This window comes from Dysidea avara, chromosome 11, assembly GCF_963678975.1.
Source record: "Dysidea avara chromosome 11, odDysAvar1.4, whole genome shotgun sequence".
Taxonomy (NCBI): domain Eukaryota; kingdom Metazoa; phylum Porifera; class Demospongiae; order Dictyoceratida; family Dysideidae; genus Dysidea; species Dysidea avara.
This window is the reverse complement of record NC_089282.1, coordinates 12,434,937-12,450,508: the sequence shown is the minus strand read 5'-3', so window position 1 is coordinate 12,450,508 and position 15,572 is coordinate 12,434,937. Positions and strand designations below refer to the sequence as shown.

Here is a 15,572-nt window from a genome sequence, read left to right as displayed (position 1 = left end):
GATGCTGAGACAGCTCATCAGCATTCGTCCTGCATGCTCTTAATCAGTAGCTGTGCAAAGCAACCAAGCAAGAGCCCCCTCCTGCTGGTCACAGCAAAATTCACGTGAGATCACGTGGTGTGACCTTGTAGAATCCAAGCCTACAGCACACAGTTCCCATTTTCCCATTCCACGGATATTACAGTCATAAGTATTTTAATGGTTTTCCGCCCACGTGGAGCCGGTAAAGTTAACGCGAAATTCCTATATCACGTGATTATCATTTCAGGAAAAGACAGTCGGTCGGGCCCGCGCAACATAGTCACCATGTACGCATATAAGAGTATAGATTATAATAATGAGCCACTCTCATCGGTTTATGCATAGGTAAACTATCCTGATCTGACACATAAAATTAACAATATGTGATCTTAAAGGAAATAATACAGGCCCGTAGCCAGGGGGGTTTGGGGAGTTCTGAAGAACCGCCCTCTTGGGAAAAAGGTCCACAATTTCAGTAAACTGGTCCACAATTTTAGCAAAAAGGTCCATAATTTAACCAAAAGGTCCACAATTTTAGTATAAAAGTCCAAATTTTCAGGAGCAAAAATCCATTAGCTACATGCAGTTTACGAGATACCACTAATAAGAAGCTAAATTAAGTGCTCCGAGTAACTCATTCAGTGCTTGTATTAAATGCAATGCAAGATCGATATACTATAATAGAGCAGCCAACCACTCTAAGAACCAAGGGCGGAGGAAGTAGTTGATATGAGGGGGGGGCTGGGCTGACCCAGACTTAGTCTCTGGTTTGGTATGGTGAGACCAAAAAAAAAAGGTCGCAACCAGCTGACAATAGCTGCCCACCTCACCAGCTACGCATTAATAGCTGATAAACTACATAAAAATCCTTACATAGCTGCTCTAATACTGTGACTGCTTTATTAGAGTGACTGCTCTATTAGAGTATCTCGATCTTTATCACGGTTTTCAGCCCCACTCCAAGAAGGATAACTTCGGCGTGGTATCATTCTGAGGGGGGGCTTTAGCCCCCTAGCCCCCCCTTTCCGCAGCCTATGCTAAGAACAATCACTCTAATAGAACAGTCACAATTATATTTTCTTTTAAAAGCTACTTAATTTACATGTAGATTAAAGCTGAGTTTTCATTAAAATATAAGGCTTTGGTGGACAAGCCCCTCCATGCAGAGCCCACAAATAGCATCCATGCTTCAACTTCATGCAATGTGTAAATTTCATTGTTTGAGACACCGGTACCCTTTGTTCTGCTCCACTGCCTCTGGCATGGCAGAGTGCTCAATCTTTCCCATTCTTATTCACTGAGACATTCCAGTATATTATATTTAGACACATGCATGTGCAGATAGTATAATTACAGTAGCAGTAGAGATCTTTTTCCAGATATCATCCATACAGCTAGCTGGTCTTCAGTTTACCTAAAAAAATTGTTATTTTATTGACTGAAATGCCATTAAATTCAACCTTTTAACTAGTATCTATTTTCAAAAAAATTTCCTGGGGGGCATGCTCCCAGACCCCCCTAGCTTCAGCATGCTTCACATGCTGGGTGCACACACCATAATATCATGTCATATAAAAAGGTCTATACTTTTCTTCTAAAAGAGCCTACCCAGATAAAAGTCTGGCTACGGCCCTGTAATAGCAGGCCTGTACCCAGGGTGGTTCAATCGAACCCCCTATTTTAGTGGTTTTCTCTCTATCACTAAGGCTTCTATTATTCTACTTACAGTATCTTAATAAGGCTATTCATCGAACCATTCATGACCATACTGCACTAAGAGCTACTATTATTACTACAATCGTAATTTGTTAAATATATTTCTAATAAGAGCCCCAGAATAACAATGTTGCATGAACATCAGACTGGATGGACACTGTGACTGATGGACTGTTAAATATAACAGCAACTATAACAACAAGTAAGCCTGGCTTGTTGCATCCAATGATATGAATTCTAAAGTGTCAAGTGCGTGAGTCGTGTTTTCATATTAACCTTATTATGGTTATCATCCATGTTTGGACAATGGTGAAATGTAAGGTTTAGCTTATAGCTGGAATGAATGACCCTGAGCAGTCTTAGAAATGATGGAGTGTACATGCACTACAACCATACTTTAATTTCTTGTTTGCATTATATGCGATATGAGCCCATTTTGAGAGGAATTTGTGTCAACACAATGATGTGTGAGAAGTTTATTTAATCAGTGCATGTATTTCTGCATTTAAGCAATTTGAGGCTATTCTCAGGACATTGAATATTAAACTTTTCTCAGCGTTTGGGGCTGCGCCCCAGACCCCCATGTCTGGGATCACCTACCGATTTAGAACCCTCCTTTTGAAATTTCTGTGGACTAGCCTGAATAGTGGAAGGTGTTACTTTCAGTTTCAGTTTGGGTATAATGGGTAAGCAGATTATGGTCGGGGTCCAATATATAGCTAGCAGTAAACCACAATTTAGGTTACAATTTGTGTACATGAATTCCAAACTGCTTATAATTTGTTTTGTAAAAGCCACATGTACAAGTGCAACAGAAGGTCACAGGCCCAGTGCAATCCAGGCCATACAGATTGCACAACTGATACTTCATCTTGGGGATGGAACATGACTGCTACAATTGGACGGTGTCTCAAATGAAATCATCACCATAATGATTCTTATTAAGGGCAAAATATTCACTGTTTATTATACCACAACCTGGAACTTTATTATACTGACTATTACATGCTAGCTAAATGAAAATGTTGTGCATTCCTTAAGATCATTGCCAACCCCCTGGGCCATAAGCATATATACATAATTACTACTATACACGACCTTAAGATACACCCTATCAAGAAGTGTGATAGGTGTAAATCACACTTTTTACAATGTTAACTTAACTTTTGGCAGCTAACACTGCTTTACATTATAACAAAGAGACAGATGATGTGCCATCCACAAAATTTACTACTGTAGTGATATCTACAGCATAGTATAGCTATATATTACAATAATGATTGATGCTATAATAATCTAAAGTACTAGCTATAAATAGCCATGTCTGTGTCAAAACATATACTGGTATTCACCACGGTGCGTGATGTCGAATATGTATAGCTATCGTATCTCAAAAACTCTACAAGAGGATGCTGCAACTTGTATGGAAACTTTCTGGAGAGACAACTGGAATCTCTACAGGGTGACTTGTTGTATAGTGTTGACCTTTCTCCAGGATAACTTGCTTGTAGCTAGAGTGGCTGGGCTTACTACACTGCCTGTGACTGCTCTATTAGAGTATCTTGACTGCTCTATTTGAGTACAAGTAAAAAGTCACCTTGTAGAGAGTTCAGCTACATTGCAACCAGAGGTGTAGCCAGAACCCAGGCCCAGGCACCTGGGCTATAATTTGGGATGTAATTGAATGCTAAAATAGGGTGGTCATGACTGCACTATTACTGGTTATACACATGATTGGTTTTCGCACAACGTAATGTCACTAATTAATCATCAGTTCATTCCGTTAAGCAGTTTGTCTGGTAGGCATAACAATTTTTTCACAAATGTAGGTTGTGCATCTCAGTATCTGTTATTATAACTACATAGCTATTTCTTTCAAACTATACTCCATGCAGAGACCAATTCTTACCCTAGGCCTGTCAGTATCAAAACAAATTGCTTTTGGACCCTTCAAAAATTACATATAACACTTTTGTTCTTATCTGATCTGTACACAAATTGGGACTGTAAACATGCATGGAGTACAGCCTGATACTTTAAAAGCATTACATCAAAAGTAACTAGTTAACTACCTCAACTCAGAAGATCATATCATAGCAAATCCTCTGGTCATACCTACAGCATGTATACACCATTCATAAGATGTACCTCAGTGTGACAATGCAGAATTGAAATGTATTGTCACACTTGTAATATCCATTTTAAGATTCTTTAACAAGGTCTCTAATACATCACCAAGAAACTTTCTTGGGTTGGTTAGAAACCTACTGGGTAATTTATTCAGACTTCAAGCACATTCACTGTGTAGTATTTAAAACCAAGTTATATGTATATATTATAACTTGTTTTTGATTGCAGGTTTCAAAAATATAACATGTATAGTTAAAATTAAACACCGAACCATGTTCTAAGTCAGTTGTGAGCCAAACCTTTACCTTGGCTTTGCCCAAAACCATGAAGAGCCTTGGGCTGGGTTCCTAATCTATACATAAAGTTGCAGCAGTATTGTTTTGACAAGGTCTGCTCAATTAAAACACACAGTAAATAAATTGAATATAAATTGACCAATGTCAGTAAGAACTATGTTCTGTACCAATGTAAATAAAAAATATACATTATGCACTATGACTCGGAATAGAAATTTTCAATCGTCTTTTCATATTTCTTCATCACTACTGGTCGTTTCAACTTCAATGTAGGACCTACATGGATCAGATATTACAACAGGTAGCTCACATGATCCACACAACACATACCTAACTCTCCACCAGGAATGGTAAAGTCAGTGTCCAGGAGTGTCCACTTCTGTACCTGTGGATAGCAAAATGTATGACATTATGTTTCTTAAATAGTTGCTGCCTGTTGTTAGCCTTATAAATACCAGCTAGTCAGCTACCCTACGGTTTTTGACCAAACAAGTATGAACAATGATGGTAGCTAGTCTATATGGGAAAATCCCTACATTGGCATCTCTGTTCGATGCCACAGTAGGGAATTTCCCACACAGACTAGCTACCATCAATCCATCATTCATATTTCTTGCTTTGCCATAATATACTTGAATTGTTGAACCTTACATTTAATCACAATTTTTTTGTTATAATACACTGTAGCATAGCTAAGATATACAAGCGTGGCTGTGACTGCTTTATTAGAGTTTGCAGTTGAGTTACATACGATAGATTAAAGTGGTGTGGTTCAATGCTGCCTTGCTTACTACTGATTGCAACTATGTAGGTCATTAAGGGTGATGGTCACCCATGTGGCAGTGTGGTAAGGGTGTGTGGTCTTATGCAATCATTGCATGTGTGCAGCTACACATATCTACTACCTCTTAAGTGCTTCAAATAGTTTTGTGGCATCTAACTAAGGAAAAAGGCACACGCCACCCACAAGTTTGTTAATGTGGTATAAATACTGGCTGTGTACTGCATCATTTGGTTCTGTAAAGGTGATTTTCACTGCATATGATTTTTAAAAGCATGCAGCATTGTGTGTGGCACCTGCCATTTTAGGGAGAAACAGATTTGATACCTTCACTCCTGCTCCCCTACAACAGGAGTATGGGGAGGTATGTAGGTTTCCTGGGTTCTGAAAACCCTTCTGAAATTTACAGATCTACAGTAGGAACAGGGAACTAAAAGTTTAGCAGTACAAAGGAATAGCAAGACAAGTGCAGTATACAACTTTCATTAATTCCTCAGAAGCGGAGAATGAGAGTATACATCAGTTCTTTATAAAGATTGAGGTACTCTAATAGAGCAGTCAAGACTATAAAAATGTGGCTACTACTGACAGTGCAGAGTTTAACCAAGGAAATACAGTACGTAGTTGGACCAGGTATTATCAACATATTAATGAAATTATAAATTTTGAACCATTTAAATTTGTCAGCAGCTGGGGCTGCACCCCCATACTCCTGCATTTGTAATTTACTAAATAAACTTTGTACCAAAAAGGTTCAGAATCAGAGAAAAAATCCTACAGTACAATAGTACTGTATAGTAGGGACCATAAAGTAGTAGGTGTGGCCCACGAAATAATATCACCCAAAAACCAGCCTCAATTTTCCCATGCGACAATGAGGCAGTATTGGTTCGGGAAAACTAAGCCCAAACAAGCTTTCAGATCAACTTGAAACGCTTTCAACAAGTTGCTATGGAAATTTTTTAAAAATGGAATTTTCTTACTGACTGACTGATGCCTTCAGACAAGCACAACTCAATAACGGTTAAGGCTACAGGTTTGATTTTTTCACTGTTCAAAGTCACTTTGGCCAGAGAGGTGCTTTTTGGCATACTGCAGTACGTACAATACATTTTAAGTGTCCTCCTTTGTGGCCCTGTCGAATTGGTGGTACCACGTGATGGTTTCTTTTCAAAACGAAAATTGTCCATATTTTTTCATAGTGGCTACTTTGATTGTAGAGGTGTTTTTCGAACAGTTCTTGATTCGTAGTGCTGTGTAACGGGTTGAACATAGCCGACAACAAAACGTAATGGATACTTCACTAGATGATAATTGATATAGCTGGGATGCACGGTGCGATTTCAGATGTGGCATGCATGGGTTCACAAGTCATAATCATTTACAAAAAAAAGTTAACAAACAAGTAAGGAGCAGCACATCGATAAAAAAGTACTGAAACAAGCTGGAGTATTGCACGATATTAAATCACAGTAAAACAATAATAAGTGTTATATCCCTACTGTGCATTTCCATTATGGTATCTTGAGCACAGTAGGGATATAACACTTCTTATTGTTTTATTGTGATTTAAAATCGTGCACTACTTCAGCTTGTTTCACAGTAGGGATATAACACTTCTTATTGTTTTACTGTGATTTAATATCGTGCACTACTCCAGCTTGTTTCACAGTAGGGATATAACACTTCTTATTGTTTTACTGTGATTTAATATCATGCACTACTCCAGCTTGTTTCACAGTAGGGATATAACACTTCTTATTGTTTTACTGTGATTTAATATCGTGCACTACTCCAGCTTGTTTCAGTACTTTTTTATCGATGTGCTATGGTCCCTACTCTAGTTGAAAATTTTGTGTACTTGTATGTATGAAAAAGTAGTTGTACCAAAAAGGTTGCCAAGAAGTTCTATACATGTATACCACAAGGGAATCAAAGTCTCTACATCACCCATTGGAAACCACTTGCTGTAACAGCTCAGCTTTACATCATACTAGTACTTAGTTGTGGTCAGTAAAACCTTATAAATAAGACATGCATAATTCAAATGGCTTAAGTGCACAGAATACACAAAGAATTCTGTTCTACACACTTGCAGTCAATGCATTGTAAATAACAGCTTCATTGAAAAGCCAGATTATGAACGCTCCATTTGGCACAAAAAAAAACCACTTCGATATGTGCAGATACTTGTGAGAAAAGTGGGTGACACCAATGGAATACAGATTGACACGCAGAGGGCTTTAGGACCTAATTAGAGACCTGACATCTTTAATAACAGTAACACAAATAAAAGACGACATTGAACATAGGTCAGGATATTGATCTACAAATTGTCACACACAACAATCACATGCTCAGAGGAAAATGTGATATCACAAAATTCATTATAATGTAATCATGTCTTAATGGACAGCAATACTCCAATTTGTGTTAGCAGATACTGTAGTTTGGTAGGGTCTAAAATTCATTGAACTACTGTGTGATTTGCGACATTAGTGTACTAATGTGTACAATGATTGTTCAAGATAAGACTGCAGCTACCAGTTGGCTTGAAATGACTACATTGCTGTTACACTGTATGTACTCAAAAATTACCTTGCACACAATTTACATAACCCAGACTGTTAAGTACGAATATAAGCAGCATTTAAAAGCTACATTACCGATTACCGATAATCAAATTGGTATCAAATCAGAGCTGACATTTGCCATTCTGGTATTGACTGAAAAAGATACTCTAATAGAACAGTCACTGCAAAATAAAAATAACTTGATAGAACAATCATGTATTGCTAACATGGAAGGTATTTTACTAGGTGAATGCATAGCATTGAAGGGACAAGCATACTCTATAGTATGCTTGCAAGGATAGTGATGAGTTATTCAGTACTGACAGCTTCTAGACATTTTGCAATGTTCAATTGCAAATAGTTTGCATCCACAACAGGAAGCCAGTACATAATTTGAGAGTGGCATAGAATTACTATGCGAGGGACAATATATTTTGAGCACATCAAATATCAACACACAAACATGTAACTCAATAGTGGAGAAATAAAACGAAGGTATTTTTACTTCCATGAAAAGAAGAATATATCAATTATTTATTGTTTCACTTAACTGAAGTGATTATTAATACATGCATTTTTTTCTGGTACCTGTTTTTTGCCCAATGCATTTTATCTTGGTCTATTTTACCTTCTGAGCATTAGAGATGATTAGGTTAGTGTTATAACGATCAATACCATCCTGGATGGCTTTGAACACTGTCTTGTCCTCTGTCTCTATCACTTGTGACACTGTTGTACAGTTGGTACCCAACTCTGCAAGCATTTTGATCACTTGTGGTTGGAGATCATCCGTAGCTTCTCCAGTATCAGGATCCACAACACACTATGTACAGGAACAACACTACTAGTCTCTTACTGGTCAAGCATGTCTTCACCTTTAGTGTCAGTAGACATGCCAGGAATTTCCTCTTATCTCCTGTCAACATCACATTACTCAGGAAGGGAACTTCAGTCTTGATACAGTTCTCAATGTACACTGGAGGAACATTCTCTCCACCAGCTGTTATGATCAGCTCTACACACAACACACACTACACAAATCCATCACACATTTACCAGTTACCTTTGATACGACCAGTAATGTAAAGGAACCCATCCTGTGCAAGTTGAAATTAGTTTAATATGCATATGTGTATTTATAAATCCCTCACTTTATCTATGCGACCAATATCCCCCGAGTGCAGCCATCCTTCATCATCAATAGTTTCCTTTGTCTTTTCTGCCATACCAAGGTAGCCCATAAAAATATGTCTACCACGGAACAATATCTGCACACAACATGTTTAATGGAAGCAAAATCATATTATGCTACTATACCTCTCCATCTCCATTCTCATCAGGATTATCAATTTTTGTCTCAACTCCACTTATATCTTTACCACATGACCCAGTTCTCCATTGCTTGGACAACACGCTCAGTGTTTGTGGACCAGTGGACTCGCTCATTCCATACAACTCCAGGACAGGCATGTTGACACTCATAAAATACTCGAGTGTGTCGTGATGTACTGGGGCTGCTCCAACTGTCAAAATCCTACAGTCGGTGAATCCCAAAGCCTCTCGTACTTTTTTGAACACAAGCATGTTTGCAATGGTCCAACCCCAAGGAACTGATTGCCTTAAATATATGCATTGGAATAATTACTTTAGCAACAATAACATTGTTTACCCATTCTGTATGTTCTGATTTCCTCGTAAACCAATTCCCTTTCCCCATGCAGAGACCATTGCTTTAAATCCAGTGAGAGTGCGGCCAACTTCCTCCATTTTTTCTTTCATTTTCTCGTATACTCTGACCAACACGCAATCAGTACAATGTAGTAAACCACAGACACAGCATACCGTGGTACTCCGAAGAAGAGAGTGGGCCTAGCTTCTTTTAGGGTCACAACTAGAGTTCCCTAAGTATTAGACAGCTTAAAAGTACATGTGGTGACATTTTCCAACCTTTAGAGCATCTGGCTGAGCAAAGTACACTGTACCTCCAACTGGAACACCTAAAAACATATCTGCTATCTATCACAAAATGTTTGTAAAAAAAACCAACAAATGAAGTTTTCAAAGTCATTACCGTTCCAGCAATGTGAGAAAGTGGTAAATAACTGACTGCTCTCTCATGACCAAATTGAAATTGGTCCCTTCCAAGAGTGTCAAGCAAAGATTCACTTACCCATGTCAACTGTGAAATACTTTTTTATAAAGACAATACCAAATGGCTAACTCACATTGTCATGACTTAACATAACTCCTTTAGGATTTCCAGTAGTTCCTGACTACAAGAGAATTAAATTACCAAATGGTACAGTAAATTATTAGAATACAACTTACAGTGTACACCAACATAGCACACTGGTTTGGCTTCTGCTTGACAATGATGTCATCAATCACAGAATCTTCCATGTCCTTGCCGACCTCCAGAAATTTTGCCCACTACAAGGAGACACACAACTACTCAATCACACACTATTACTAACCTATAGGCTACCATTGTACACACAACAATACAACATCATACAGTGTAGGTATCAGGATAGTCCTTGCTGAGTTCTCCCTTGTACTGAACTATGGCCTTCAAGTGAGGGAGCTTGTCACGAATCTATTATAGCACAATCAACTCTAAAATCACTGTTCGTAAACTGAAAATATACCTCAAGAATTTTTTCAAGTTGTTTCTGATTTTCCACCACTACTATATTAGCCTTGCAGTCCTCCAGAATGTAGTGACAGGCCTCTGGACTGTTGGTGGCATATATACCAGTAGACAGTCCCCTAATGATAGTGAACACATTAGTAGTTAACTCTGTAACTGGAAACAACTGTTCGTGACAAATTCCTAGCCTGCTAAACCCCTGTGTACAAACAGTAGTGGCATCAGATACTGTTTGACTTGAAGGGCAAAATGCTTTTTGCTGACTGGAGTCATGGGTAGGGACCCGCCGATTATGTTGGCATAATAATAGGTGCCTGAAAGCATTGAGTATAATAGGCAGAACACTTGTGCATTACCATAAATTCTTGCTTATCAAAATACATATATCACAGAAAAAGATTGATATATTTAATAGAACAGTCAGAATAAACAGACAGCTGACGGTTCTATTAGAGTACATTGATCTTTTCTTTGACATGCATTTTGACAAGCAAGGATCTAGAGTCTGCAACTTACTGTTTTCCCAAATTTACTAGAAAAACATGGAAATTGAAGTATCATAATTTTAAACATAGTAGGTAAAATAATGAGCATAATCGGCAGGTCTCTAGTCATGGGACTGGGCTAGAAACAGTCTCATAACAATAATCCAGGAATTGTCTAACTCTTGTAATGCTGGAGATACCGCTTTCAAGCAATACATCTCTTCCTTATAGATCATGAAAGTCGCATGTGCACCAATATAAATTATTAGAATGTTTAATCACAACAGTTGAGCTTTAGTTTTGTTGTGTGGTACATAGCTGTAATCAATAGTGAATGAACTTCTATTCAATATTGAGCAGACAGGCAACACGGGACTTGAAATTAAGAAATACTGTAAGCAAGCAGTTGTATAAATACTAACACGGGTTTCAGTAATTCATAAACACCAGTAAAAAAGGGATGAGTAAGGGTGCTGTAATAATACTACCCACGAGTGAAACAATTTGGGATCTCAAAGGTCAAATAGAACACATCAGCTGCATTCTTATTTGCTGCAGTGGTGGGTACTATTTCCCTGCCTGCATTCCTAGATGTTCATGCTAAGAAAGTAAAAGAATTTACACAGTATCAACCCATTGTCAGCTGGCCCAAACGGAAGCCAGCCAATGGAATTGTAGTTTAGAGAGGTGGGTATTGGGGGAAAAGTTACTACAAGTTTTAAAGCACTTAAGTGGGCAAAGATCAAACGAATAAGGGTGCTATTATTTTCATACAGCACTGTTGATCACGTGCGTGACATTTTAAATTGCCAGAAGTAGCCAAAACGATGCTATCTGTTTGTTTTATATATGTGACCGGATCTGCAAAAACCCGACACAATTGTGCATTTTTTAAATTCCTGTTTATTAAATATTTATAATCTAATTAGCCAAGTGTACCCTCAGGCAAAGTTTCAGCCACATATGCCAATAACTTTAGGAGTTACAGCCCTAAGGCGTAAAGTAGCAACAATAGAAAAATCGATTTGTACAGCAAGTAATAGTTACAACCATTTAATTGATGTACGGGGCTACAATTTCACCATTGTGTTCGCCATGAACAGGGGAATCAATTACTGGGTAAGCTTTTCCTTTACTCACTCTTCTTCATTGCATACAAAGGCGAAATTCATGAAGAAAAATCGATCGCATACGATTGCTTCAACATGACGTAAACAAACGCTCATAACTTCCGTATCCTTGGGTCTACTGCAATGAAACAGATTTTCCAACTCCTCTTGAGCAGGCGAATAAGATGAAATCCAGGATTTTATTGTTAGTCCCTTCCTTCACTAAGAAAGAGGCGTTCAAAAAATGTATGGATTTTTTTTTCAATAATACGCAAGTATTTCACCCAATGTATTCAATGCTTTATACTATAAATTTAGGCTTGCGTGATTGTGTCGGGTTTTCGCAGATCCGGTCACAAATGACCAAACTTGTACTATATAGACACTTACAAATTGCCTGATGGCTGAAAACCGACGCAGTTCTGAGTCTACAAAATGAATACTTTGAGCAATTTAAAGACAACCAGAAAGCACTTTCAACCAGTTAATAGCACTGTCATGCTCGTGCAATATGAAAAAATAGCATTCTGGTGTGGTCTTGAGCTGAATACAGCACTCAGCTTCACCTTATGCTGTATTGGTCTCTCGTCATGCCCTCATTCTATTTTTTCCATATTGTACTCACGGTGGTGCTTTAACTAGAATATATAGCACTGTGACAGAGATGAACTGATACTGCAGCACTCTACCCAGTACAGCAAGACCATACCCAGGGGCGGATCCAGGAGCCAGCAAGGGGAGGGGCACTAACAGGCTAAGTTGTAGGTGGTTGGGGAGATCCTGCTAGTTGCTGCATTTTTGAAGCAGAAAATAATCACCTCTTAGTAGTGTCTCACTGATGATTTTGCCATTTAGATGGTTGTGAAGTCTTAACAGCTGTTAAAGACTCCAAACGTCTTAAACAACAGCAACACGATAATTAATTTTAGAGGCGCTTAGTACGCACGAAGGTGCTGGATAACAATTTAACAGTTAGTTTGACATTTGTTTGCTTCGGTTTCAGGTGAAATTGTAATGAGTGCTAGTAAAATGTGCATATTTTCATGAGTTGTATAGCTAAACTGATCTTGGCCTGACATAAAGTTTAGTATTTTAATCACAAGTATGGCTGGCTCTTCCACAAGGTGGGGGGGGGGGGGGCATTTGCCCTAAATGCCCCATTCTAGATCCGCCATTGATACCTATTGTTGCGCGGGAAAAACCTCAGAAAATTTTGGGTAGGTTGATTTGATGATAGTAATTACTACATAATAGAAAATTCAAGTACGTAGTATTGGTGAAATTCACCATTAAAAGAGCCACAACTACAAAAATCCTTGCACAAATCATATAGGGTGTTATAATGTATTACTGTACAACGAAACAAACCTCTTGAATACTAAGAAACCACTTCGTTTGAAATATCTTCACCAATAAAGCTTGACCTTTAAGACTTTAATCCCCAGAGGAGTTATCACAATAGTTGATTTTCACTCGCACACACGAGATTGACCATCTCGGCACACGTGATCCTATATCACGTGATTATCATTATCATTTCAGATCATGAAAAAGACAATCGATTGGGCCCGCACAACATAAAATCCAAAAGGTATGGCCCAAAGGTCAAACCATATATACTTGTGTAGCTTCCCTTAAATATACAACCCAAGACCATACCACATTACATAAATAGGTGAGTGGAATCAATAAGCACATGAATTTCATTATAATATGAAATCACTGTATCCTGTACCTGAGCAAGGAGGGACTGCCTGAAGGCTTGACAGAGAACATATACAGATATCAACAATTAAAGACTGCTGTCTTCCTTCCACTGAACTACTGAAGCATTGTGCTTTAAACACAAGACACATAATATCACAGCACAGTGCAGGGGTTTCCCTAAAGAGCACCACTCTACTTTACTCAAAATTCTTTTGATGTGGTAAAAAGAATGTATATAATTTTGATGTTGGTAGCAAATTGACAGTTTTAACGCTCTACTTTATTTTGCTGGGGAAAGCTCAACTAAACAGCTACAACCTCTTAATTCCTTTGTATGGAACAACAATAACCTCTACCACTACTAGCACAAGCAAACACACATTTTTCATTTATTTATGAATAGTGACCTTATAAGAAAGACCAACGTTAGCTTGATAATGGTGTCTTCAGCATTACAAGAGCTTTTGATAATACTCATTATGCCAGTCATAAGTGTAGAGTTGTTTTAGTTCACTAGAACTAATACTAAACCCCATTTAGCATGGGCATTTTGACCAACTAAAAGTATGCCTAGTTTGGTAATATTTTTAGTGAAGAAAGATTTTGGTATAAGTAAAATTAAAATGTTTTTACCATTTATAGTACTTAAAGTAAATTCATTTGCATGAACTAAAATATAAAATAGCAATATTTTTATTTTATTTTAGCAAAACTAAATCAAATGCTTTCTAGCTAACAATAGCTAGAAGTTTCTGCTTGTATAAGTCAGTCAGTTTTCTAGTCATAGTATAGCCACATTCATAACATACAATACATGTGTATCACATGAATGTAGTCTTAGCTTTGGTATCATGTACATTCCCAAATCAAGCATATAGGTTACATGTACTTCACATACAAGTAACACCATTGTATGCATTCCAAGCAAGATATAACAATAAATATTTGTATATACTCATACCCAGCAAACACTGCTCCCATACTGGATGCAAACCACTCCACAGAGTTGAAGCCCAGAATACCAACTGAATGATAAGGCTCCAGTCCAAGCTGCAGAACAATACATGTAAACACACATATTACATTACGATAGTATATAGTACCTTTAGAAAGGACTTGGCAGTATTGTAAATAAGCTTCAGATATTGTGTATATGTCAAACTCTGCCACTGATCTTCTTTGTTATCCTTCCAACATAACGCTTTTCCATCTGGTATCTTATCGACTGTCCTCTTCATAAATTGTGGGATAGTTATCGGCTCCAGAGCTCTAATACCAGACTCTCCTACTGCAATGTCCACAGTGTCAGTGGGATCTAGACAATACATCTTCCTAGGCTTTTTAGCTGCCACCGGTTCTTCTTCTTTTCCTGCTGCTGAAACTTTTGTTTTATCAGTTTCTGCTGGTTTTTCTTCATCCTTTGTATCGGTTAGCTCGACTTGTTCAAGTTTTGCTGTAATTTCTTCTTCTCCCTCTTTTATTGCAACATCTTTGGTTGTGTCCAAGCCTGCTGGCTCTTCCTGTTCCTTGTCATTAGTTTCAAATGTAACCGGTTCATCTTTTGACGTTTCAGCTGTAACGTCGCCTTCTGCACTCTTTTCTGGTTCAGTGGTCGTCTGCTCTTCTGCTGACGACTGCTGTTCCACTGCAGTCTCCGGTGTCGCTTCGTTAGAATCGGACATGTTTTCATTGACAATAAATCACATATGCGTTTCCGATTAGGTGACCTTTCTTTTTATAGATCAGCACTTCGACCCAACACAAAGCCTAACGCGCATGCGCATACATATATTTTACTGTGGACGATTGTAAAAATTCGTGACAAAATTTTTAAATTTAGTGTGTGGGAGATCAGTCTGTCTTAAAAACTGGCTGTACATCCTGTGATCCTTCCTTCCAGGCTAAGTACACGTATATTCCAATAAGGACGTGAACGATCAGCACCGCTGATATTGCTGCCGGTATAGAACCATCTTTGTACCCTAACATGCCTGTAAATGTTAATCATTTGGATAGCATAAAACTGAAATTTGCTGACCTTCGAACAGGTAAGATTTCGATGTAAAATATCCCGAAATAGGCAGTGTTACCATTGCCGTTGAGA

The 15,572-nt window shown here is 38.1% G+C and overlaps 1 protein-coding gene across 1 annotated transcript; it reads right to left on the bottom strand.

The window, feature by feature from the left end:
* Positions 1–4,242: 4,242 nt before the first annotated feature.
* LOC136237905 (long-chain-fatty-acid--CoA ligase ACSBG2-like) lies at positions 4,243–15,239 on the bottom strand. Its single transcript, XM_066028161.1, has 17 exons — positions 14,572–15,239; positions 14,430–14,518; positions 10,166–10,286; positions 10,033–10,113; positions 9,846–9,947; positions 9,743–9,790; positions 9,589–9,696; positions 9,465–9,533; positions 9,360–9,418; positions 9,187–9,309; positions 8,835–9,135; positions 8,669–8,785; positions 8,581–8,614; positions 8,393–8,532; positions 8,146–8,340; positions 4,494–4,548; positions 4,243–4,439 (listed from the first exon to the last, which is right to left on the bottom strand). The coding sequence occupies exons 1-17, from the start codon at positions 15,148–15,150 to the stop codon at positions 4,360–4,362; spliced, it is 2,301 nt and encodes a 766-aa protein (XP_065884233.1). The 5' UTR covers positions 15,151–15,239; the 3' UTR covers positions 4,243–4,359.
* Positions 15,240–15,572: the final 333 nt, after the last annotated feature.